A 26,905-nucleotide genomic window follows, 5' to 3' on the forward strand; every position below is an offset into this window, starting at 1 on the left:
CACTGATTATCCCCATTGCCATTTACGCTTATGAATCATGGACCCTCAAAACAGATGACAAATGTAGCCTAGTCGCATTCGAAATTAAGTCACTTGGTCTTATTGCGGACATTATGTACCTGGACAGGGTCTCTAACATTAGGCTCTTCGAAAACCTCAAGATCAAACACACCATATTTGACAGAATAAAACTGCAACAACTAAGTTGGCTAAGCCACATCCAGCGTACTGAAAATTCCTGTCTTCCAAAAATAGTCTTCCATGGTCGCGTGCATGGTTCTCGCCCCAGAGGTCTTCCCCCGAAGAGAAGGAAAGACAGCTTCTCTACACTCAACATGCCGCAACTTCTACGCCTGTATGAAGATAGAGGCTGGTACAGACGCCACATAAATAAGTTAGTGAATGAAGAGACCCCAAAACAACCTTCGAGGATGGATGGGACTTACGTCAAGTACGTCAAAAAATGAAATTTTTAGTTGCATTTGCGACCCCGCCCATAGAAATACAGTGGTTGCGCTAATGAATTTAGTAGCTTCTTTTAAAGGAAATCCTGTAGTGGTCAGTGATTTCATTCTTCACTGTACATAATCTTCAATTTATGGAGGATGGGGGAATACCCAAGTTGTTGAGCATTTGGAAAGAGTTTATGTTTAAACTATGTTTAAACATAAACTATTTAGTTTATGGTTTAAAATAAGGTTTTGTAGCGATGTTTGTGGTACATTTCAGGCTTGATTTGGGACAGGAAAAGGAGATATTGTGTAGATTTTTCAGCGTTTGGACATTCATTATACTCTAATGGAAATTATCCCTCCCAGGGATGGGCTTCCCAGACCCACGGTCAATTCTTAGGAATTTTTGAAAATTTGATCTGCTCGATGGTTGATTCTTATGCCCTTTTGGCTTGAGATAAATATGCCTATATATATATATATATATATATATATATATATATATATATATATATATATATATATATATATATATGCCTTTGGCTTCAGTAAAGCGCAAACTATGTTCTGGTCTTGGGAAGGCATAGGGGTTTTGAGACATACTCATGTTAATTTCTGCTCGTTTTGAGTTTGACTCGGTTATTTATTGTTATTTCTATTCATTTTGTGTTTCATTTATTTATCGATGCTGATTCGTGGTAGTTTGACGCTTGGTAAATTATTTTATTTTATTTTTGATCAGTTTTGGTTTAATGGAGTTCTTTACTTTTCTTTGAAGAACTTACTTTGTGGAAAAAGTTTTTTTTTAATTAATTTCTGTTCGTTTTATATTGAAATAGTCTTTTCAGGGAAATAGAAAATAATACTTTAAATCTTTTCGTTTTTTGAAGACTTTATAGTTTGGCCTGCTATTTATATACTGGAAATAAATTTTCAGCAATTTTCAACAACATACACCTTCTTAAAAATCTGGACACAAATAGTAGTGTTTAATTTAGTTTCATAACTCCTCTAGTTGACCTGAAATAGAAAACCTGATGCCATTCGCAAAAAAATCTGTTTACTTTCTTTGATAGCTCGGATACACTTAAGCTATTTGGATTTGGTTCAATTTTAAGAGCAGAAGTAGCCCCGAAAGTTTGAGCATAATACCCTCAGTCGTTCTTGGGATACTGCTGAGATGCCTTATTGAGAATTAGCATTAGCACAGTGCATTTTGATTTTATCTAAAGGCAACATTTAGTTTTTAAACATAATGGGAAAATGGGAGGGTGGGCGTAGGAGGGGGACTAGTTGCCCTCCAGTCACATTATAAATTTAAAAAGGGCATTAGCCCTTTTATTGTCAATCGAATGAGCCCTTTTCGAAGTTCTTACAGCAACTCCTTCGATACGAAGTGCCCTGGTCTAAAAAAAAATTAAATAAATAAAAAAATAGTAATACATTGTACCCACTTCGATCTTTACTATAAAAATTTCAAGCCTTCCAATCACTTTTGACTATTAAAAAGGGCACTAGCCCTTTCAATATTCTATCGAATGAGCTCTATTTTACTTTCTACGATAACGCTTTCTGTAAAAATCTTATATGCCCCCAGGGCATAAACTACGACCCTTGCCCTGAGAGCTGTGAGGGGGTTGTCATCCTCAAAGACCTAATTTTCAGAACTTTCAGCCCCCCGGGCATAACTTACAACCCTTGCCCTGAGGGCGGGGGGGGGGATGTCATCATCAAAGACCTAATTTCCAGAACTTTCAACTACGTTTAAGAAAATTGCTATTTCAAAATTTTATTGGATGTTTTTGGGGAAATGCTGGGCGTAAGAAGGCGGGTTTGTTTCCCTCGGATCACTTCTGACTATTGAAAAGGGCACTCGCCCTTTCAATTTCCAATCGAATGATTCCTTTTTGAAGTTTCTACGATAACGCTTTCTATAGAAAAAACCTTATCTGCCACCAGGGCATAACTCACAACCCTTGCTCTAGGGCTGTGGGGGGAGTATCATCCACAAAACATAATTTTCGGACTTTTTAGCTACGCCGAACAAAATGGTTATCTGAAAATTTTGATTGGATGTGTTTTGGGAAATGGTTGATGTGAGAAGGGTTTTAGATATCCTCTTATCACTTTCGACGAATAAAAAGGATAAAAGCCCATTTAATTTCCAATTGAATGAGCCCTTTTTGAGAATTTCTATAATATCAGTATCTACATAAACCTTATATATCCCTAGGGTATAACTTACAAACCTTACCCCGAGGGCTCTGAGGGGTTATCATCCTCAAAGACCTTGTTTCTAAAACTTTTAACTAAGTTGAACAAAATGGCTATCAAAAAATTTTGATTAGATGTTTTTGGGGAAAAGGTGGGCGTGAGAGGGGGGTTAGATGCCCCCAAATCACTTTCGACTATTAAAAAGGGCACTAGACCTTTGAATTTCCAATATAATGAGCCCTTTTACAAGTTTTTACGACAAAGCTTTCAATAAAAACCTTATATACCCTCAGGGCTTACCTCACAACCCTTACCCTGCTGGCTGTGGGGGGGAGTGTCATCCTCAAAGATATAATTTCTGGACCTTTCAACTACGTTGAACAAAGCTGTGAGGGGGTTGTCATCCTCAAAAACCTAATTTTCAGAACTTTCAGCCCCCCGGGCATAACTTACAACCCTTGCCCTGAGGGCGGGGGGGGGGATGTCATCATCAAAGACCTAATTTCCAGAACTTTCAACTACGTTTAAGAAAATTGCTATTTCAAAATTTTATTGGATGTTTTTGGGGAAATACTAGGCGTAAGAAGGCGGGTTCGTTTCCCTCGGATCACTTCTGACTATTAAAAAGGACACTAGCCGTCTGAATTTCCAATCGAATGATCCCTTTTTGAAGTTTCTACGACAACGTTTTCTATAGAAAAAACCTTATCGGCCTCAATGGCAAAACTTACAACCATTGGCCTAAGGGCTACGGGGGGAGTATCATCCTCAAAATATAATTTTCGGACTTTTTAAATCTGTCGAACAAAATGGCTATCTCAAAATTTTTGATTGGATGTGTTTGGGGAATGGTGGGTGTAAGGGGTGTTAGTTATCCTCCTATCACTTTTGACTATTAAAAAGGGCACAAGCCCTTTTAATTTCCAATTGAATGAGCCCTTTTTGAAGTTTCTACAACATCACTATCTATGAAAACCTTATATACCCCCAGGGCATAACTTACAACCCTTGCCCCGGGGGCTCTGAGGGGATTATCATCCTCAAAGACCTAATTCCTAAAACTTTTAACTACGTTGAACAAAATGGCTATCAAAAATGTTGATTGGATGTGTTTGGGGAAAACGTGGGCGTGAGAGGGGGGTTGGTTGCCCTCAAATCACTTTCGACTATTAAAAAGGGCACTAGACCTTTGAATTTCCAATATAATGAGCCCTTTTTCAAGTTTTTACGACAAAGCTTTCAATAAAAACCTTATATACCCTCAGGGCTTACCTCACAACCCTTACCCTGCTGGCTGTGGGGGGAGTGTCATCCTCAAAGATATAATTTCTGGACCTTTCAACTACTTTGAACAAAATGGCTATCTCAAAATTTTGATTGGATGTGTTTGGATAAATGATGGGCGTGGAAGGGATATTAGGTGCCTTCTAATCACTTTCGACTATTAAAAAGGGCACTAGCCATTTCAATTTCCAATCAAATGAGCCCTTTTTGAAGTTTCTACTACAGTGCTTTCTATTAAAACCTTATATTCCCCCAGGGCATAACTTAAAACCCTTGCCTTGAGGGCTTTGGGGGGGGGGGTTGTCATCCTCAAAGACCTAATATCAAGAACTTTCTACTACGTTGAATAAAATGGCTATCTCAAAATTTTGAGCGCGAGAGGGGGGTTAGTTGCTTTCGACTATTAAAAAGGGCACTAGCCCTTTTAATTTCCAATCGAATGAGCATTTTTTTAAGTTTCTACGACAACACTTTCTATAAGAACCTTATATGCCCCCAGGGCATAACTTACAACCCTTGCCCTGAGGCCTGTGGGTGAGTGTCCTCCTCAAAAACATACTTTCTATCTGTAAATCAACTACGCTGAACAAAATGGCTATCTCAAAATTTTGATTGGATGTGTTTGGGGAATAGGTGGGAATGAGAGGGGGGTGAGGGGCCCTCCAATCACTTTCGACTATTAAAAAGGGCACTAGCCCTTTGAATTTTCAATCAAATGAGCCTTTTTTGAAGTTTGTACGACAACGCTTTACATAAAAACCTTATATGCTCCCAGGGCATTACTCACAACCCTTGCCCTAAGAGCTTTGGGGGAGTCTCTTCCTCAAAAATATAATTTCTAGCTGGAAATTAACTACGCTGAATAAAATGGTTATCTTAAAATTTTGATTGGATGTGTTCTGGGAAGTGATGGGCGTGGAAGGGGTGTTAGTTGCCTTCCAATCACTTTCTACTATTAAAAAGGGCACACGCCACTCCAATTTCCAATCTAAAAAGCCCTTTTTGAAGTTTCTACGACTATTCCTTCGATACGAAGTACCCTGTTCTAAAGGAAACAAAAAAATTAATAATACATTGTGCCATGCCTATTTTATACCTGCGCTGCCTATGATAGAAGGCTTGCCTTATGAAAAAAAAAAATACTTAAAGTAGCAAATTGTTTCTACCCGTAGCAACATTGTTTGCGCAGTAAAAACAAAGATTTTAAGTTGTCCTTACGACTGTTGAAACAACATGGACTCTGTATCAGACAAATCTGTCTCAATATCTGTAAAGACAAAAATGATACCTTAAGGACATTACTGCTCTACCAGATACAATCGAGAGCAGGTTTTCTGAACAGAGCGCAGGGTCCAGCGCTTTCGCTTCCAGAGTTGTTTCTGTAGATAAAAATTTTTCAATCGTGACTGCACTTAGAAGGCATTGCTTTTAGAGCTGTACATTATTGTTATCAAATTTTATTCGTTATGCATTATTCCTATTATCAGCTCAACAGAAGTTAAAAGTGATCTGGGGTGGTCTGTAAGGTTTGCAGCAACTATCCAAAAACACTGAACAGGACGGTTGAAAGTACATCAGGTTTGGTAACTTAGTTAAAATGGACTAAGTTCATAAAGGCTTTAATTTTTTGGAAGATAATTGAAGATTATTTTGGCTTAGGAAAATGAATTGAAATCAATGCAAAGGCAATTTCAAAATGAATTATCTTCGTTATTATAACAACTGGATCATCCCCCTTTTTTCTCTCCCCGTTTTCTTTTTTCATACATTTTGTTCTCTTTCCATGTCTATCTAATTCTATCTCTCTGTTTGTCTTTTAATTTCTTTTTATCACCTGCATTGCTCCCACAACATTGCAGTAAACTTTATTGTTTGAAAGTTATTTCATTTCAGTATTCAATGTTACATATAACACCTCCAATGGGCCCACCTGATGCAGTGAAAAATGCATATGAATTATGTGAAGAAACTGGATATCTAGATCTTAACAAATTTACTCTTCAACACAAACGTTTTCCCAATGTTTTTGGTATTGGCGACTGTACCAACTTACCCATACCCAAAACTGCAGCTGCAGTAGGTAAGCATGTTTGCTCGCTAGACTGTGAAAGTTACAATAAAAGGATATTGTTTCAGGCTGTCACACCTTGCTTGAAAATTTTACTTTTAGATAAATTACGTCTAAAAAGTAAAAATTAAATCTCTGTAGATGAAGAGGTTAGAGATTATCTATTGTCTGTTTAACGGTAAAAAAAAAAGAAGTCTGAAACCTTGTTTGGTTTGAGCTTAGACTCAAGAAATCATTTTTTTTTTTTTTTTGTGCGACTCTTTCTTTGGTTTTTCAGTCTTTCAAAATTTTTTATGCAATTGTGATACATTATATGAATAGCACCCATGACCAAATCTATGTTGAACCATTAATTGAAACAGTCTAACATAAATTGACTTTTAGATAAACTACGTCTATAAAGTAAAAATTAAGTCTCTGTAGATGAAGAGGTTGGAGATTATCTGTTGTCTGTTTAACGGGAAAAAAGTCTGAAACCTTGTTTGGTTTCAGCTTAGATTCAAGAAATCGATTTTTTTTTTTTTTTTTTTTTTTTTTTTTTTGTGCGGCTCTTTCTTCAGTTCTTCAGTCTTTCAAATATTTGTTATGTAACAGTGATACATCCGATGAATAGCACCCGTGACCAAATCCATGTTGAACCATTAATTGAAACTTTATGAAAAATTACATATAACAACTTATTGCTTTACGAAATCGCTTACAGCACAATTTCATACTCTCGTGATCGACCTTACTTTATCTATAGCTTTACTCTGTGCTAATTCCCCCTCCCATAAAGTTCCCACTGATTAAAAATCTTGTGTATTTAAATTCTGGAATTTAACTGAAGGCCTAAACAGTGGTGTCATTTCATTCTGAACTAAGGAGGGGCTAAGCAACCTTTGTGAGCCCCCCAAAGTGGCTGGCTCACAGTTGTTTAAGAGCAACGTTCCTTCACAGTGGTTAGCACAGGCCTCTCCAAAAATTAACTAATAATAGCTAGAAGTAATTTAAAAGTTTTTAATAAATACAGAGACCTTAAGTTGGAAAGTCATTCTCAGTTTTATTGCAAAACTGGGAGCTAACTAGGTCTCATTTTTCCAACAATACCAACCATAACCTCGAAATCCAATGATTTCACACAATTTTTTTTGCACTGAACACTAACATCAGATCATTGATCCTTTCGTCACCCATTGTTGATCCGGCGTAAGTTTTAGTCCGGCTTAATTTAGGAGAGAATCTCATTACAAGCCATTGTGATAGGCAGAGTAATGAAGATTTGTATAATTTTCAAAACTTCAGAATATGCAATCAACATTGCTTTCACTAAATTGTGAAGTTCGAAGAGATCTTTTGGCCTATCAAACAGTTCGTGGTAACAAACTGTAAGTAAGGAGCGACCCGGCTCAATGGTAACCGAAACTGTAGAAAACGGAATTTTGATACCAATAGATACATCAAAAGAATTAGATTTTAATGCTGATTTCAAGTATATATATTTCATCAAGTTTAGTCCAACCTATCAAAAGTTACGCGCCTGAGAAAATTTGGCTGATTTTCGAAAAAAGTGGGAAAGACCCACTAAAAGTTATAGAACCTTAATGAAAATCACACCATCATATTCAGCGTATCACAGAACCCTACTGTAGAGGTTTCAAGCCCCTATCTACAAAGATGTGGAATTTTGCATTTTTTGCCAGAAGAAAGATGAGGGATGCGTTTTTATTTTTTTTTTTTTTTTTCAGGGGTGATCATATCGACCCAGTGGTCCTAGAATATCTTTGGAGGGCTCATTCAAACGGAAATTTAAAGTTCTAGTGCCTTTTTTAAGTGACCAAAAAATGGAGGAAAACTAGACCCCCTCCCACGCTCATTTTTCCCCAAAGTTACCCTATCGAAATTTTGAGATAGCCATTTTGTTCAGCATTGTCGAAACAATGATAACTATGTCTTTTAGGATGACTTAATCCCCCGAAGTCCCCGGGGGAGGGCTGAAAGTTATGAACTTTACCCAATGTTAACATATAGTATTGGTTATTGGGAAGTATACAGACGTTTTCAGGGGGGATTTTTTCTGGTAGGGGGGGGGGCGGGGGTTTTGTGGGAGGATCTTTCCATGAAGGAAGTTTTCATGGGGGAAGGGACAGTGCTATGAAGGGAGCGCCGGAATTCCCAGCCTTATTTAAAAAAAGATCAGAAATTATATATATATATATATATATATATATATATATATATATATATATATATATATATATATATATATATATATATATATATATATATATATATATATATATATATATATATATATATATATATATATATATATATATATATATATATATATATATATATAAGAAGTTTTTCAACTGAAATTCAGGAGCAACATCAAAACTTAAAACGACAGAAAACATTACGTAGGCCTATATGATTGGGTTCACCCCCTATTCAATACCCCACTCTTTAAGCCAAAGATTATTTAGTATTTTCATAAGAGCTATTTATTCTAATTAACAACATTTGTGATTAATGGGTCCTTTTTAAAGAATTGGAACAAAATTCGAACTTTAGCTTAAAGAGCAAGGTATTGACTAGGGGGCAAACCCTCTAATATACGTATTAAAAATCTATGATTATAGAAGTTCGTTACGCAAGCTAATTCGTAAGTTACGTATGTTTATTACTAAAAAAAACGTTCGTAAATAAAATTAAACAAGTTTCGAGAAAGCCATTTAACCAAATAAAAGTAAAATTAATATCCAAATTTTGTTTTAATTATTCATGTACGGTGAGCCAAAATCAAAACCTGCATCAATTCAAAAATGTCCAAAATTAAATTTAAAAAAAAAGTTTTTTTTAACTGAAAGTAAGGAACGACGTTAAAACTTAAAACGAACAGAAATTATCCCGTATATGACAGGGGATGTCCCCTTCTCAACGCCTCGCTCTTTACGCTAAAGTTTGACTTTCTCACAACTCTATTTTTGTTTAAACAATGAAAAACTTTAGCGTAAAGAGCGAGGCGTTGAGGAGGGGACAGCCCCTTTCATATACGGAATAATTTCTGTTCATTTTAAGTTTTAACGTCTTTCCTTACTTTCAGTTAAAAACACTTGTTTTTTTAATTTAATTGCCTAAAGAGTCGATATATCTTCTCACAAGATCTGTCTGCGAGGCAAACAGGGTTGTTTCAATGCAAACTTCTTTGTAATGCACTGCCACACTAGCTAGTCACCTCGTATTGAGAAAGCGCGGCGGATCAAGATCTAATGCAGAGATTGACTCTAACAGTGAAAGAGCATTCGTGAAGCGGCTTTCAAGCTCACAGCACAATCTGTCTATTACAAGAAAATAATCCCTTCTGAAAGCATCTTTAGTTGATACTTTCACTTCAGCATGGTCGCTTTTTCCCAAAGTCAAAACGGTTACAAAATCAGGTAAGCTGGAAGCTACTTACTGTGCACGCTTTGGTCTTTTTCATGAGGAACCAGAATTCTGAAAATTTTGCAAAAGGTGTTCAGGGAGGTCACACTCACGAGAAAATTCTTTTGCTTTATGAAACGTTACATCAAAAGCTTTTTCAGTTTGCATGTCAATAATTTTACCTCGCGTAGCTGCATTAAGACCAGTAGCTCTAGATAAAACTAGGTCTACCACCTGCAGCTGCTCAAACTAGTGTTGGGTGATATTTTGATTAATTCATATATCGATATTTTTACTTTCGATATTTGATAGATTGATATCGATATTTCGAATCAGTTTTTTGCTATCTCATGGATTTGCAGAAGTTCAGTAGCGCAAATGGTAAATAAAGGGTATTTTATATAACTTTTTTTCAAAATTCAAATAATATAAAATTAAACAATAAAAATAAACTTAGATTACATAAATGATTATAATAAAAACCCAGATTTGGAATTATTCGGTCTCAGGAAAAGAGAAAAATAAACTACTGGCTATTTAAAAACATCAGCATGTCAATATTTTTCCCTGAGAGTCGCTTCCGCCATTCAGCGATTATCTGACCAGCCTTGGAAAATATTCTTTAAGAAGAAACACTGGTCGCGGGCACAGACATGAATTTAATTGCAACTTCATACAGGTATTTTTGAAGCCCCATAGCACGAGACTTCCACCACTTGAGTGGACAAGTTTCCCTTGAAACTATTGGCTCCCTATTGAAAGTTTGCAGAGCCATGGTATATTCGGCTGCTGTCAAAGCATGTCCTGCATTGACTATAAGAACTTCGTCGTGGGAACCCCACAAACTGGCTTGATTCTGATATGTGCGCATCACAGGGACTGCGATGCTACTTGTATGTTCTGAACGCGATTCACCAGCCAGCAAGGCCAAATCTATCTCGTTTGCAATTTTGCTCTCAACTTGTAGAAGATCGTCAGATGAAATATGCACTTTCTTGAAATGCCGGTCAAAATATGTAGCAGATATGACGGATGTGACTTGACCAAGGCTTATAAATCTACGAAGCATTTTATTTAGCAAAGCCTTTCGAAGCTCATCAGCCACAACTGAGAATCCACCAAAATTTGCCTGAACAGCTTGGCGTCTCAAAATCTTAGACAAAGGCATGACTTTTGAAATGGAGTGAAATCTTTCAGAAGAGATCTCAATAGTTGCCTCTTCAGAGCGTATAAACACCGCAATCACGTTTGAAATTACGCCCCACTCACTATCAGTGAGTATGAGGTCCGCTTTACCGAGAAGCGCAAGCAAACTTGTTACCGACTCTTTCAAATCTTGTAGACTACGCAACATATTGAGAAGCGAATTCCATCTAGTGGTCACATCAGGTTTTAGTTTTTTGATTGAAACATTTTCAATAGAGATTTGAACCTGGGACAACTTGTCGGTAGCTACAACACTATGTCTGAAAAAGCTGATAATATTTTGGCCTTTTGGACGAGAGGCAAAAATTCAGTAGTATCATTAATGGCACCCCCCACAATCAAACTTAGAGTTTGTGCGAAGCAGGAAACATGTGTCCATCCTGTACCTACTTGGGATGCAGCATCCTTTACGGCCCGCCTTAAATTTGCATCATTATGAGTTACTGCAGCAACAACCTTTTCCTTGATCCACCACTCAGTGGCAATTTTCATAAGGTGAGCCTTAATAGCATTAGTAGTATATATATATATATATATATATATATATATATATATATATATATATATATATATATATATATATATATATATATATATATATATATATATATATATATATATATATATATATATATATATATATATATATATATATATATATATGTATATTATACATGTATAGTTACAATTAAGCTAGATTACTTTATCTTAATTTATCTGTGACAGATAGCTCCTTTTCCTTGACATAATTTTTCAGACTGAGAAAATTCACCCTGTCTGATCGGCTAGTTTAGCTTTGATAACATTCAAAATCCAAACTTTTCATTATATTATTTGTTGTGAACTTTTCATTTTCAGTTGGTAATAATTCACACGTACCTGAGTCGGGAGCCGGGAGCGAATTCGTGCAAAAAAGACGCCGGTGTAAGATGTAAGATAAGGATTAATAAAATCAGTTACAGATGAAAGAATTCAAACCTGCAAAGAATCTCGAAGATGTATGTCGAAAGTTTGCAGAATTTTCGTGTGGTAGATTTTCCGCGGAGAGTATAGGGGGTTAGAGACCCCTAAAAAAAATATCGGTTTCGATAATACGTTTCGATATTCGATATCGATATTTGGTCCGATATATCAATATCGATATCAAATATTGCCCAACACTAGCTCAAACAGAGATATTGTGGGAAGAAAAATCCGGTAGTTGGAGTGTAAATATAAATTCAAATGTCTGACGAATGGTTGTGAGTCCGTGGGCCTGAGCTCACATCTGAAGAATGGTTTTGTAATTGACGGAACAATCAAGATACAGTTGTATGTATTCAGTGCTCTGTTCACCAATATATATCAATATACCAATCTTGTGGTAGGCTAGGCTATATGATTTCTCCAACCGAGGAACAGTTATACCAGCAGCTTTGTGAGCATTAAAAAGCAGTTGGTAGTGTATATTTCTACTTGCAACAAGACAATAAAGGTCTTGAAGAATGGAGGAGAAAGGTGCCATTCCTCTCAAGTTCTAAATACAAGCACCCAACACAAGCTTGAGTCTATGAGCACGACGTTGAGTGTAAATTGCATGTAGTGCAACTGCTTTAATACCAGCTTGTATACCTGAATCTGGCTGCTCATGACACTGGCAACCGACATGTATAAGTTTGTTACAGATCCTGGGTCACCTTGTTTTATTGTAATGAAAGTCGGGCACCGTGGCTTTTAGAACAAGACAATAAAAAGGTGTCATGAAATATGAACAATAAATAAATATGTTTGGGAATTAAGCTCACAATAGATTGTTGTGAAGTACAGCTCTATCAAAAACGGATTTATTTTAATGGAAAACACAATTTTTTCACACTTAATATCAAATGAATATAATTGTGACAACTAATTTGGGGTCCCTCCTAAAATCAGAGGGGGGGGGGCTATATTCCCAGCCAGCCCCTCCCAAATGATGCCCCTGGGCCTAAATACATTTAGCTACTTAAAAGAGCCAAACATGGACGGTTTTTTCTTTATTGTTTCTTGAGCATCCTGAAGATTGCGTGGACGTGGGCGTACGGAGGGAGAGGGGGGCAGCTGCCCCTCTCCCTCTTAGAACTTCAAACTTACACTAGATATGGCTGAAAAGGCAGATGGTTGAAAAACGGTTGAAAAAGCAGTTGAAACAAGGTAGATGGCTAAAAAAGTAGTTGATAAAAAGTAGATTGTTGATAAAACTGCAAATAATCAGCTGGAATGACTGAATAAAAGTCAAACAAGAAGCAATTATCCGTAATGTCTTGAAAATTTTTAGCTCTAATCCAAGAAGATATATGCTAAAGCTTATTGATGATTTATTCTTTTTGGTGATTACTTATTAATAAAGGTTTCATAGGTATGATAGAACTTGCTGGCAATGTAAGGTTTTATGAACTGCAAATATAGCTTCAGCTCTGCCCCCTACTCTTCATCACAGAATCGGCTGCCACCCCCCTAGACAAGAAGCTACGTACGCCCATGTCGTGGAGATTTATTCCCATCCGTTCTTATGAATCAAAAACATGCAAGGGGTATAAGATACTGAAAAATATATTATGTCGTAATGGTTTCACTTTCTAAAAATAGAAAGCAAGCTTATTCTTTTGGGACTTTTTTCAGTGATTTTTCTATTTAATAGGTGATAAATTTCGACTTGTTTGTCTTCTCCAAAATTATATTACTTTTCTTATTCTCTTTTTATCTTTTTTTTTTTACTACACTCTCTAAAAAAAAGATATTTTTCATGTACTTATAAGAGCACCTCTAAGCATTTTTCCTTCTTTCTTGAAAGCCTGTTAAAATATAAATTTTGGTCAGGCTTATTGAGGAAGGCTTGTCTGTGTCTTCAAAACTTGCTTTCGAATTATTATTTCTAGTCCATAGTCCTTTCTGTTTATTTTCAAATATTCAGAATAAAAAAAAAAAAAAATCCTACTGCTTTTATTGATACGCTACACTCAGTTCTTTTGGCTGATTCGATAAACGGATATTGTGAAATTATAAAAATTACAACATTTTCAGTTCGGATTACTTTAATAACTTATATTACATAATTTTACTGTTTAATTATCTAACTTAGGTTTAATAATTTTCTTTTCTTATTTGTATAATTAATTCAAAAGAATTATTTTTTAGCCGCTCAAGGAAACGTCCTCTATCAAAATATGAAGTCTGTTATGGAAAATTCTGAATCAAACGAAAAATATGATGGCTATACTTCATGTCCCCTAGTTACCGGTTATTCAAAGTAAGCCTTTAATGATTTAGGACCTTATTATCCAGGGGTTTAGCTAAGGTAACCCTTCTGATACTTAAAGTATTCCTGTTCGCACATGACCTAATATTTTTTTTATTTTTTTTTTTTTTATTTAAAATTTTAGTTCTTAATTAAAATACCTGCTAGTTAAAAAAATACAAGCAAAATCAAGTATTTAACACAAAATGTTTCAAAGTAAGTATTACCACACCCTAAGAGATTTTCTTATTCTCTTAGAGAGGGAGGGGGACAGTTTCTGAGATTCTTAAGAAGTGTTATGAGATATTAAAAATAAACGAAATATGTTAGGATTTTTGGGAATTCGAGTTTTTAAAGGAGACAGGAGGCAAACTGTGCATGAAATAGAACCTCATGGCACAGTCAGGTGCTCTTGGTTGTACTTTGAAGTATTGATGTTGGAGGAAATTTGAGAGCGGAGTGTTTGTATTACCACACCCCAATAAATTTTCTTATTCTCTTGGAGAGGAAGGGGGACAGTTTTTGAGATTCTTAAGAAGTGTTATGAGATATTAAAAATAAACGAAATATGTTAGGATTTTTGGGAATTCGAGTTTTTAAAGGAGACAGAAGGCAAACTGTGCATGAAATAGAACCTCATGGCACAGTCAGGTGCTCTTCGTTGTACTTTGAAGTATTCATGTCGGAGGAAATTTGAGAGAGGAGTGTTTCTTGCTTAAAGTAAAGTGTTTCAGTCTTCATTCAATCTTTGGACAGTTAACATCTTAAATAAAAAGTACATTTCACGGATTACCTGTTTACATGTGATAAACCTGGACAAGGAACCTATTGATTTTTGCGTGGAATGAAAGAAATATGTTAAGCTAATATCTGATTACACAAGTAACGAATGACCTTGAAAAAAAAAAAAATGTACCTGTATTTTTAAGATTGTGGCTATGCAATCATTCCGTTAATATAGCTAATGAAGTGGGCTAGTAGTGGCCAGTGAAATGAACGAATAAATAATAACAAAGCCATGATAATGTCACAGCAAATATGAAAATATATAGAACTCTTGAACCGCGCGGCATATATTGACTGAAGATTGCCTTTTTTTGGAAATTTTTTTGCCGTAATCGTCCATGAGAATGGGGGAAAGAAAAATTATAAGAAAGTAAAAACCGAGGGTGGTAATGAGAGTGGTGATAAATCAAATGAAAGCCTAACGTCAACCCCAAAAACTCTAACAGGGAAGAAAAGGCCTTCGCCGGAAGATTCTATTCTGGATTCGAGTGGCGAATGCTTACGACAGGAATGTCAGAAAACAAATGCAGAAAATATTTTAAGAATTTTGGAGCTGTTGGAAACTTTACAATCAGACGTAAAAGAAAGTCCCTTTATAGTGTGAAGACTGATGTGCAAAATATACAAAAAACTGTTCGTGAATTGGGAGAAAGATGCACGCGTGTGGAAGGTGATGCAAGAGAAACAAATAATTGGGTAGATAGTTTGAAGTCTAAGATGGAAAATCAGGATAAACTCGTGAATGATTTATTTGCACAAGTTTCATCATTTAAAAATCAATCGCTTGTGTTGCAGCATACGGAAAGAAAAAACAAAATATTGTTTTGGAATGTGAGGACTGATTCGTTGTCAGATGCAAAAATTACCATTAAAAAAGTGCTGAATGAGGGACTAGAAATGGAAGCGAAGAATATACTTGCAGTTTGGAAAACCAGTTTTTATTAGTGATGATATTAGTAGAGAAGTGCGTCAAATTATAAAGGAATTGGTGGTGAAAAGAAAATATTTGATGGAGAGAGGTGTTGAGTGCTGGATACCACCCGTGGTACCGCCGGTTCTTTCTATTAAATCTGCTGGTAACGTTGAAAAGGTTGAATGGTTCTAAGCGTTAAAAATGTAAATGGTGATTTTGAGCACAGACAAGAAGTATTATCATACAGATGTCCAACTGTCCTATCTCGCAATGTTAAAAAAGAGGGTCGGGTATTCGGACACCTTTTGGCTATATGTTATGACGTTTAATACATGCGAGAAGTCAGAGTTGCCATGTTAGTTTTATTTAGGCATTTTGATGGGTAAAAATTATAGCCAATTTTGTAAACTTTACAATTTGTCATATACGGTACACGTAAAATAAAAATAAGGCTTAAATATTAAAATTTTACGGTAAAATACTGCAAACATACGAAAATTTAATAGTTTTATTTGTTTAATTTCTTTACATCCCATGGCTCGTAAATGTATATATATGTTATTAATGTCTTTAAAATTTTGATAAAATGGCGGCATGTTGTTTGCCAGTTTAGCTGGTATGATGGCATTTAAAGTTATTTTTTGATTTTATTCGTCTTTTGACCCCGAAATACGAATTCGGCCCAGCCAGGATTGTGATAGCTATTTTTTTTTTTTTTTTTAATCACTCTTTATATATCTCTTATCGTTAAGTTTTACAAATATTCATTAACCCTGGAAAAAAAAACTATTGAAGTGATCACAAGGAAGCCTAGTACCTTAATTTGAGATAACCATAAAATTTTAGTAGGGTTCTATAAATTTTGTAAACCTAAATCCTGACAGGCAGATGAAATACATTCTGTTCGATTTCTTGGCATATTAAATTAAAAAAACAAAACAAGTCCTTTCAACTGAAAATAAAGAACAAAATCAAAAGATAAAAACAAAATTATTACGTATATGAAAGTTCTTATGAACAGCCGTCTTCTGTAAGTATTGGTTTGCGGTTCTCACGAGGTTTATTTTTTATTTATTTATGAAACTGCATTTTTCCTCTTCAATCTAGTAAGTGAGTAAAGTATTGAGTCCTGCCACAAACAAATCTGTATAGATTTTCACGTGGTAGGACTGTGAGATATTGACTTTTTTTTGTAAATTTTGGTCATTAACTAAAAATTAATTTCTTTCTTTCTTTGGTCCTTCCTTAGCACCTGGCTCTTTACGCTAATTTTTCTTAGTACTTAAAAAAAAGCTTCTAATTGATCTAATTAAACGACCCTTGTGTTTCAGTAGTTGTTCTTAAATAATTTGGACAAAAAACTTTAGCGTAAAGAGCAAGGTGTTGAGAAGGGGCAACCTCCTTCATATACGTAATAATTTTAGTTTGTTTCAAGTTTTGATGTTGCTCATTACTTTCAGTTGAAAAAACCATTTTTTCCTTAAATTTAATTTCTGATGTTTTTTTGAATAATGCCAGGAAACCTGGCTCCACCTCCATAAACATTTATATATATATATATATATATATGATTCAAATTAAATATATAACCAGTAATATACGGATCATCATAGTTTCGTGCTTGCCTTGAACCCACAAATCACTTAATTAGGCACTGGGACATAATCAGGCGATTCTGGTTTTACTACGAATCCGTTTGAAATTCATAGCAAATGACTTAAATACTACTTTTAGTAACAACTCACCGCACCACCAAGCCAGCTGAGGCCAACACAGCTGCCAAGTCAAGTGCCATGGCAATATAGTTCCAACCTCAGCAATTTCAGTTAATTTTCCGAAAAATTTATTGAGTAAAGTAATCAGCTTTTATTAGGAGACTTTATCTTCATATTTTTTCTACAACAGCAATGAAGGAGACAAGGTTAGAAATTAAGAATTTAATTATATAAAAATTCAGAGGGAACCTTTCCTGGTTTCAGAAAAATCCATAAAAAATAACTTTTACATCTTGTTCAACAAAAACAGCTTGAAGCGTAACTGAACTTCTAACAACCCTGTTTCATACTCCCCTCATGGCCAAACTAAAACAGATTAGCCTACAGGAAATAACTGATCATCCAAAAAAAAAATTTCTGAAAAAAGAGAGGAAAAACTATATGGACAGTCAAGTAGTATAAGAAAAAGGCCATTAAAAAATAATACAACTTTATATTTCTTTATCATTTACTAATATAATTAAAACAGTAATATGTGCATCAAACATATCCGCTAAATTTTTTTACGTATCAGAACCATCTCAAAGTCCTTGATAATAAAATAAAGGGATTTATTTTAATAGAATGTGTTTTCAAGGGTCTGTTCATTGAATTAATTTGGTCTTTCAGAATTGAAACAGTTAACTACTTCTAAAAGATTTAATGGAGAATATATATCCAAGGAATTCCTAACGAAGTAGAAAAAAACTGTTTATATGTTTGATAATCTTTAAAATACGTTAACTTACTTTCTTTAAATTGGACTTACAGGCTTGAAGGTATATAATGCTGACTCTAATATTTTAAGTATTTCCTCTAGAAGCCAGAAGCGACAGCAACAACCAAGGAAACTTTTAGTGACTAAGATTACGAAAAAAACAGCTTTTAGCACAGTAATCACTCGCCTCAAGAAAATTGTTGGCTAGAAATAAATGACATCCAGGATATTTTTTCTCATAAGAACATACAAAGCGACAACAAAACTTTTAAGTGTAATGTCTATTCTTATCCAAAGATAATTTTGCACATTTGAAAATTTGAGTTCTCCCCTTTATTTGTATACATTCCATTTTTTTTTTTTGTAGTTTCAGAGTGCTAATATACATCTTACAAGGAAAAGCACCCGAAAATAATTTTTAAACGGAAAAAGGCAGACAAGTACTTCTGACCAGCTTTTTTCAGAGCCTTTACCTTAATCTTGAAATTTGAATTTATTATTTGTGTAAATAATAAGTTTGCAGTGTAAATAATATTATTTGTGTAAATAACAAATTTATCTAAATAATAAGTTTGCTAATATATCTTCCAAAGAAAAAAACTTGCACAGAACAAAACCAAAACAATCAATCACCTATAAATAAACATCAGCAAAAAGAATAATCTAGTATACAAAATAATTCTGAAAATCCTCGGTTGGGAAAAAATAATGAACAAAGGACAAGATAGTAAGAAAAATAACCAAAAACAAAGGCTTTTCTACAACAAGAAGCAGCCAAAAATTTAGACGCTTTTGAATAAATAAGCATTGACAATATTTAAATTATGAACAACTCCACTTTGTTGCCAGAGAAATTGCAGGGATAAAGATTATATTTTTTCATTAGAACATTGAAAGCAACAACACGACTTTTGAGTATGAGTCTTTTCTTACATAAGGCCGATATTGACATTTCAAAAGTTGAGCTCTTTGCTTTACCTGCATATTATTTTTTTTTGTGCTTATACATCCAACAATTAAAAACAGTCAAAACAAATTTTGAAGTAGGAAAAAAGATAAAAATATATTGGTCATCTCTTACAAGCAGGCTAGAATTTAGCCGAGAATATAATTTTCAACGCAACCTGGTAACAAGAAAAATTCAGCTAAGGGCAAAAGACCAAAAAAAGACAAGAAACAGAGTTTTTTTGTAACAACAAAAAGCAGCAAAAAATAGACTTAGGATAACCAACCATTAATAACATTTAAACTCCAAATATCCCCATGTTATTGCTAGAAAATTTAGCTCTTGAGATTGTAAAAAAGGCAAAAAAATATTGGTCATCTCTTACTAGCAAGCTAGAATTTAGTCAAGAATATAATTTTCAAAACGATGTGGTAACAAGAAAAACTCAGCAAAGGGCAAAAGACCAAGAAAAAAGACAAGAAACAGAGATTTTGTCACAACAAAAAGTAGCAAAGAAAATGGACTGTCAATAACATTTATACTCCAAATATCTCCACTTTACTGCTAGAAAAATTGAAAAAAACTGCCTTATGCATGTTGCAATATTAGTTTTTTTTTATTAAACTTTTGTCTGTTCACACTTCTTTCTTGTTGTTTTTGCTCCATTAGAGATCAATTTGTGAACTTCACTAGGTAATGAAGTCTCATAACAACATAAGTCCTACAGAATTGCTGTCGAGCCTCTTCAGAACAAAATAGGGTAGAACTATCACAGTAGCTCACTATCTTTTTTCTTATATTTTTTTGATACCCAAAAGCTTTCATGCTGTTCAAAAAATGATCTTCACAGGATTTTATATAATTAAAACAAGCCTCAGTTGGAACTGTCAAACCATGGAAAGGACCAGCTGATGGATTGTCATATGCTCTATCATATGTAAAAAGATCATCTGGCCCTACAAAGTTGTCATGGCTCTTAAAATTGAATTTACACTGATCACACTTATGTCTCTCCAAAAATGTTTTAACAGACCAGCCACATACATATTTAAGACCAAACATTTCTGCTTGTTTGTCAAAATCACTTGATATTGTAAAAACCCAAGGTTTAACCGTGGCATTAAACTCATTTTGCTAAATTAATGATTAAAATTGTTCAATGAACTCGTTGTTTTGAAACACAGGGTTACCATAAGAGACTTCACTAACTGATTCATTTTCTTTGTTTCTACTTTTCAGTCCTTTTAAGGCATTCATAGTATTTAAAATTACCGCATCATCAAATTCGCAGTTGGCGCCTGATTTTGATGGGATTGTTATAAAGCAGCAGAATGCCTGCTTATAATTGTTTTCAAACTCACATGCGCTAGGATTGTCATTTAGACCACCCTTCCTTCTCATAAGTCCAAAGAAGTTTTCCAAGCAATCTTGATTTAATCTTCTGGTGGCAAGCTTTTGAAGTCCCAGACTCCTCATTTCATTAAACAGTCCCTTCAGTTATGATATATTCAGAAACCACCCTTTTAACAATTTCACACTGTTTCTAATGTCTTGTTTTCTTCTACAATTATAGATCTTCAAAGTTGACAGTTCTTTTGAAACATTGTCTAAAAAACAAAACTTTTCTGACCTTTTCATTCCTCTTGAAATGTGCAAAGGTCACCTAAAACGTTTTTTATCTAACAGAGAAGACGAATTGAATAAATCAAACAGTTTGTCTATGCTCTTTATGAATTTTATTGTTCCCAGACATTCCTTACCCAGAATATTAGTGGCATATAAACAATGCATAGCACTTGCAACAGAGTGACTTAGAACCTGGGCAACAAGACTGACATTCATTTTTTTTATGTTATTCCACAACAAATGTCCTCTATAGAGTTTAGGCATCATACAGATATTACTTTTGGAGGCATAATTGTAAGCCTGACACACATGACTCCAACTAGCTTCTGTTCCATCAAAGAACTTAAAATTGTATTTTGAAAGGTTGTTCCTGGTGCTTTTCAATTAGTGTGGGGTGTCAAACATAAAAAATGTCTTGAGATTATTATTAGCACAGAAAAAAGGTTGTTCTTGGCTAATGCCCAGGATTTTTTCCAATTTTACAAAATTTGATCCTTGGTCTGTGATCAATAATTGGACGGTTAATCCAATTGTATGGAGCTTAATTATTAGCTTTTTCACAAATGCTTTGAGCTTATTTGCTTTGCATGAGTTGAAGCTCAGTAAGTAAGCCACTTGAACTTTCCAATTGCCACATATTGAACGGATCATGGCAACAAGTGCTGTATTTGCTGGTATATTTTCTCCTTTTTCCTCTCCAAAGTCCTCATATCCTTGATCTTTATCCATATACATATTGTAATTAAAGGCTTCTCTGAGTGCCATTTCGTCTAAACACAATAAATCATTCTTCTCGATTTCAGGTAGGTCTTTAGTTACTGTTTCTAAAACATTAAGCAGGTCATCACACAGTCCTGCATTTATTTTCATTAACTGGCACCATTTTAGCAGCAGACTTTGACTTGGAAGAATTAAAAGCTTCCTGTAAAAACTGTACACTTTGGGGGATTTCAGGTACAAAGTTAAGGCTAGTGCTTTCTCCTTGTCTGTGTACCGATGTCCCTTAGTTATTTTTTTAATATTTCGAATCTGCATTTGCATGAATAATAAATGAGAGCCAGAAAAATACCTAAAAAAGAAACTTTTATGAATATTCTTGCAATTTCAACCACTTTACTTCTCTCAACTCTCATCAATTGGAGGGGTGGGGGTCTCAGCTAATAAATAGAAGACTGCCAAGCGACCTGGTCCCAATTAACTTAGAAGAAACATTGTAAGATAAAAGTAACAAAACTCCATCAGGACCTGTCAACTACGAATTGGACAGACAAGTGGATCAAACGCTTGATTTTGGTACACTCTACCTTACAACATCAGCACAGTAATATCAAAGACTATATTTTAAAGCTCCCTACAGACTAAGTTATATCTCCTCCCCAAAACCCCCAAATAACACATATATCTACAATAATAGTCTCCACCCTGCTCTAAGGGTCAGATATTAACAGATACATATGAACAAATTTCTGCATCAAATTTTACAAAAGATGAGAATAAATAAATCTAAGCAATAAAAAAAAAACACAAAATAGAACATACTGTCATTAAAAATTTAACTAAAAGAACAAAATCCAATTTTATTCAGAACTATATTAAAACAATAGAAATAAAAAATATAAATAGAGAGAATGCTCCGCCCATATTTAGACATTTAATTTTTTAAGGGACAGGATTTTTTAAATGGAATATTAAAGATGAGAATACTCTGACAAAAGAGAAAAAAATTGCCAAAACTATTTTCTAGCTAGTCCAAAAATTTATAAATAGCTTACTTTGACAACGATTCCATTAATACATATTTGGTTGTTCTAGAGCAAAGTTGATCCTTAGAAGGCTTTCCAGCATTTAGTTGATTGCATTTTTTCAAATTCCTCCTTAGTCGTAAATTCTGCCTCCTGAGATTTCTTATTTTTCTTGTCATTTGCTGTTTTTTGGGTGACCACTGTTTTTGTTCTTGTCCTTCTAAAAGTTTTAACATTGAATACACAGTCAAGATCTTCAAGGGAAAAGTCACTCATATTGTCCACATCTATTTATACTTCATTTAAGGTTGAATTTAGAGTGTTATCTACCATGTTTGTGTCTATGCATTCACCCTCTTTGGAACTATAAGCATGGTCAGAAATCAAAATAGATCTTTGAAACTGTTATTGTTTTTTATTTGTGGCAATATCCACAAACTCAATCCTTGTGTCTGATGTATCTTCACTATAGTCTTTTGATTTCAGACTATTACAATGGTCATGTTCAAAATTGGAGGCAGTATTACAGCTTTCACTGGTTGATGGCAAATTTTCTTCATAATCGCACAATATTTGTCTTCTACACTTTGTTAATGGGGGGGGGGGCACAGTTTATCTTTTGGGTTTGCTACTCCATGGTTTGGTTTTTTTCTTTCTTGAGATTGGACCACTTTCCACTTTCCAGTGGGTGAAGAAACAGAGTATCTCTTATCATTCCTTTGAGAATCAAGCATATTAGAAGAGCTAGTGTGCTTTGATGCAACTTGATCTTGCTTACATGTTCTGGCTGAACTTTCTAAAACTGGTTTCAGGCAGTCAATGCACATCCTACATTTTTTTACGTACCGTGTCTTTGGTGACATGGCTAGTACTTCTTGATTTTGCGACAAATTTGCCCAGATATTAGACCTGAAAGGTAAAATTCCAATTTAGTAATATTTACCAACTAAATAATATATAAAATGAAATTTATCTAATCATATACAGCACAATAGCACTGTCTAAGTAAAGAGCAAGAGCAATCTGAGTTAGTGTTGTAAAATCACTGTAAAATAAAAAATTGGTATAACATGGTTACATTGGTAAAATAAGATACTCACTAGGAAATACAAGGTAAAATTGGTGTTTTAAAGTTACCCTGTAGCTACAAGAACAGTGGAGCGTTTATTTTTAAGCATCACTTACAGATTTTAATGGATTTTCTTTAATGATTTTAATTTTCCTGGGCTTGTCCCTTCATATACAGTTTGATAAATATAATTAACTATCTAATTTATCCCTTTGGTAATCTTGAGCCCAGGGTAATACCTCAACAATTGGACCGTCTGATTTTGAACATATCCATTTTGAAAAAAAATTACCATTGTTTAGGAGTAAAATCATATTAGTCATTTTTCACTACATTTAAGCCTAAGAAACATAACCCTAGCAGCCTTGCACATCTAAATAGGCACATTCCTCGTATAATATACATGTTATTTTTCATTTAATTATAAAAGTACTGAATACAATTAAAAAAGAGGTTTGTAACACTTTTATGACTTTGATTAACTAAGCACTGGATCATAAGAGCAAAACATTCAGTCACTTTTCCTGACACACCAAATCAAATTTAAGGGATAGCAAATTGTCTTAAGAAGGCATGGATGAAATCAGCCCTACTCATCTTAGTTTCTGCTTATTTTGAGTTTAATATGATTATTTATTTTAATTTCTATTTTGTTTTGGGTTTCATATATTTATTGATGGTGATTTGTGGTAGTTTTGAGCTTGAAAAATTATTTGACTTCATTTCTGCTCATTATTGGGTGAATGTAGCTCTTTACTTTTCTTTGAAAACCCTATTTTGTGAAAGTTTTTTAAATTTAAATTAATCAAACAGTTTTTGGTAATGAACTGTAAGTAAGGAGCAACCTGGCTCAATAGTAACTGAAACTCTAAAAAACAGAATTTTGATACAAATAGATACTTCAAAAGAATCATATTTTAATTCTGATTTCAAACATATAAGTTTTATCAAGTTTAGTCCTACCCATCAAAACTTACGCACTGAAGAAATTTGCCTGATTTTTGAAAAAAGGGGGAAATGCCCCCTAAAAGTTATAGAACATTGATGAAAATCAAAAAATCAAATTCAGCGTATCAGAGAACCTTACCGTAGAGGTTTCAAGCTCCTATCTGCAAAAATGTGAAATTTTGTATTTTTCGCCAGAAGAAAGATCATGGATGTATTTTTTTCCCAGGGGTGATTGTATTGAACCAGTGGTCCTAGAATATCGTGGGAGGACTCATTCAAACAGATATTAAAAGTTCTAGTACTCTTTTAATCTGGCCCCAAAAAAATGGAGGGCAACTAGGCCCCCTCCCATACTAATTTTGTCCGCAAAGTCACCCAATCAAAATTTTGAGATAGCCATTTTGTTCAGCATAGTCGAAAATATAATAACTATGTCTTTTAGGATGACTTAACCCCCCAAAGTACCTGGGGGGAGGACTAAAAGTTATGAACTTTACCCAATGTTTAGATATAGTATTGGTTATTGGGAAGTATAGAGACGTTTTCAGGGGTTTTTTTTATGGTAGAGGGGGGGGGGGTGGGTGGTTTGGGGGTTATGTGGGAGGATCTTTCCATGGAGGAAGTTTTCATGGGAGAAGGGACATTGCTATGATGGGGGCACCTGATTACCCAGTATTGTAAAAAAACGATCAAAAATTAAATAAAAAACGTTTTTCAACTGAAAGCATGGAGCAACATCAAAATTTAAAATGAACACAAATTATTATGTATATGATTGGGTTTGCCCCCTGGTCAATACCTCGCTCTTTAAGCCAAAGATTGTTTAGTACTTTCATAAGAGCTATTTATTCTAACTAATGGCCTTTGTGATTAAGAGGTCATTTTTAAAGAATTAGAACACAATTTAAAACTTTAGCATAAGTTAATTTGTAAAATACGTATATTTATTACTAATAAAAACGTTCGTAAATAAAACCACACAACTTTCAAAAAAGTCATTTAACCAAATGAAAGTAAGGTTAATACGTAAATTCTGTTTTAATTATTCATGTACAGCAAGCCAAACTCAAAATCTACATTAGTTCAAAAACGGTCAAAAATTTAAAAAAAACAAGTTTTTTTTTTAACTGAAAGTAAGAAGCAACATTAAAACTTAACACAAACAGAAATTATTCTGTATATAAAAGGGGCTGTCCTCTTCTCAATGCCTTACTCTTTATGCTAAAGTTAGACTCTTCCTCACAATTTTTTTTTTAAACAATAAAAACCTTTAGCATAAAGAGCGAGGCGTTGAGGAGGGGACAGCCCTTTTCATATATGGAATAATTTCTGTTCATTTTAAGTTTTAATGTTGCTCCTTACTTTCAGGTAAAAAAACTTGTTTTTTTTAATGAAAACAAGGACTCAGTATAATACTATTATGGTTATAAACCTGTTGATAGGACAATTTTTTTTTTTTTTTTTTTAAGACTTCTCATTGTATATTCTAAAATGTGGAAGCATATCCATAACAAATTAAGTTAGAGTGTGTATATTAATAATGTGACAGCCTTCCCCCCCTAATTGGTTAGCAGAAAAATCATGTAAATTTAGACTGCTTAAGTTGCATTTTAAACTTGGCAAATGTACAAGGAATTGAAAATTTGTTGATGGATCTCCCAGAGAACTCATTATATAACTTTTAGAAATTTGAATATCTTCCTCATCAGGATATCCCTGACAGGGAAAATGCCCGGTTAGAGCCTTGAAAAAGGTTTGGGATGATTAATCGTTTACCTCTCATATTTCACTGTAAATTGTTATTTTTCTGTCTATCTTATATTGAGCGACGGATTCAGAGATAAGCACCAAAAGTAGTAACAAAGAAAGGTCAAAAATGAGAAAGAGAGGAGGATGAGAGACAGCTGATAGAAAGACAGATTCTTACCTTTGGACATCAGAAGGGAAAACTTTTAACTTTATGTCTTTGTCAGTATTTTTATGTGAAATTCCATGCTTAGAACATTTAGTTCTTCCCATCTTCTGTGTATAATATCTCAAAACTAAAGACAAAATCCAAAATTAAAGATTTACCATAAAGCGTCTTTTTAACACATAACACACAGCACACTTCAAAAGATATGTTAAAACTAAATACATTTGTTTAAAATTCCCTCAACAAGCAGAGATTTTTTGGCCTAATAAACATTAGTATTTGTAAATTCTTTTTTAGAATCATTAAATTGGATGGTTATTTCAACAGATACATACACATCAGAACCAATGTGTTTATCTTGATTCAGACGGGATTCTATTGAATATTTTTTGCTTTGTTTATGCTTTGAATAAAAATCAAGAGTATATTAGAATGGCCCTAGTTATTTTATTGTTTGTATAACATTTATTAGGTGCATAAACCCTGCTATACAAATAAACTTTGATCACCTATATAGCAATATAGCTTGGTTTTTACCAACCAAGTAAACATCTATAAACTCAACATTTGGTTTGCAATAAGAAGACACGGAAGGCTTTGCCA

The 26,905-nt window shown here is 34.2% G+C and overlaps 1 protein-coding gene across 4 annotated transcripts in view; it reads left to right on the plus strand.

Moving 5' to 3' along the window:
- The window catches only part of LOC148953039 (sulfide:quinone oxidoreductase, mitochondrial-like), a 127,511-nt gene that overhangs the window by 60,837 nt on the left and 39,769 nt on the right, over positions 1-26,905 (plus strand). For all 4 annotated transcript variants that reach the window (XM_089088247.1, XM_089088250.1, XM_089088249.1 and 1 more), the window contains 2 exons: positions 5,844-6,030; positions 13,786-13,897. In XM_089088247.1, coding sequence (XP_088944373.1) covers positions 5,844-6,030; positions 13,786-13,897 — 299 coding nt within the window. The remainder of the gene's footprint in view (positions 1-5,843; positions 6,031-13,785; positions 13,898-26,905) is intronic.

This window comes from Artemia sp. Qi Xiang Cuo, chromosome 4, assembly GCF_049724085.1.
Source record: "Artemia sp. Qi Xiang Cuo chromosome 4, ASM4972408v1, whole genome shotgun sequence".
Lineage (NCBI taxonomy): Eukaryota > Metazoa > Arthropoda > Branchiopoda > Anostraca > Artemiidae > Artemia > Artemia sp. Qi Xiang Cuo.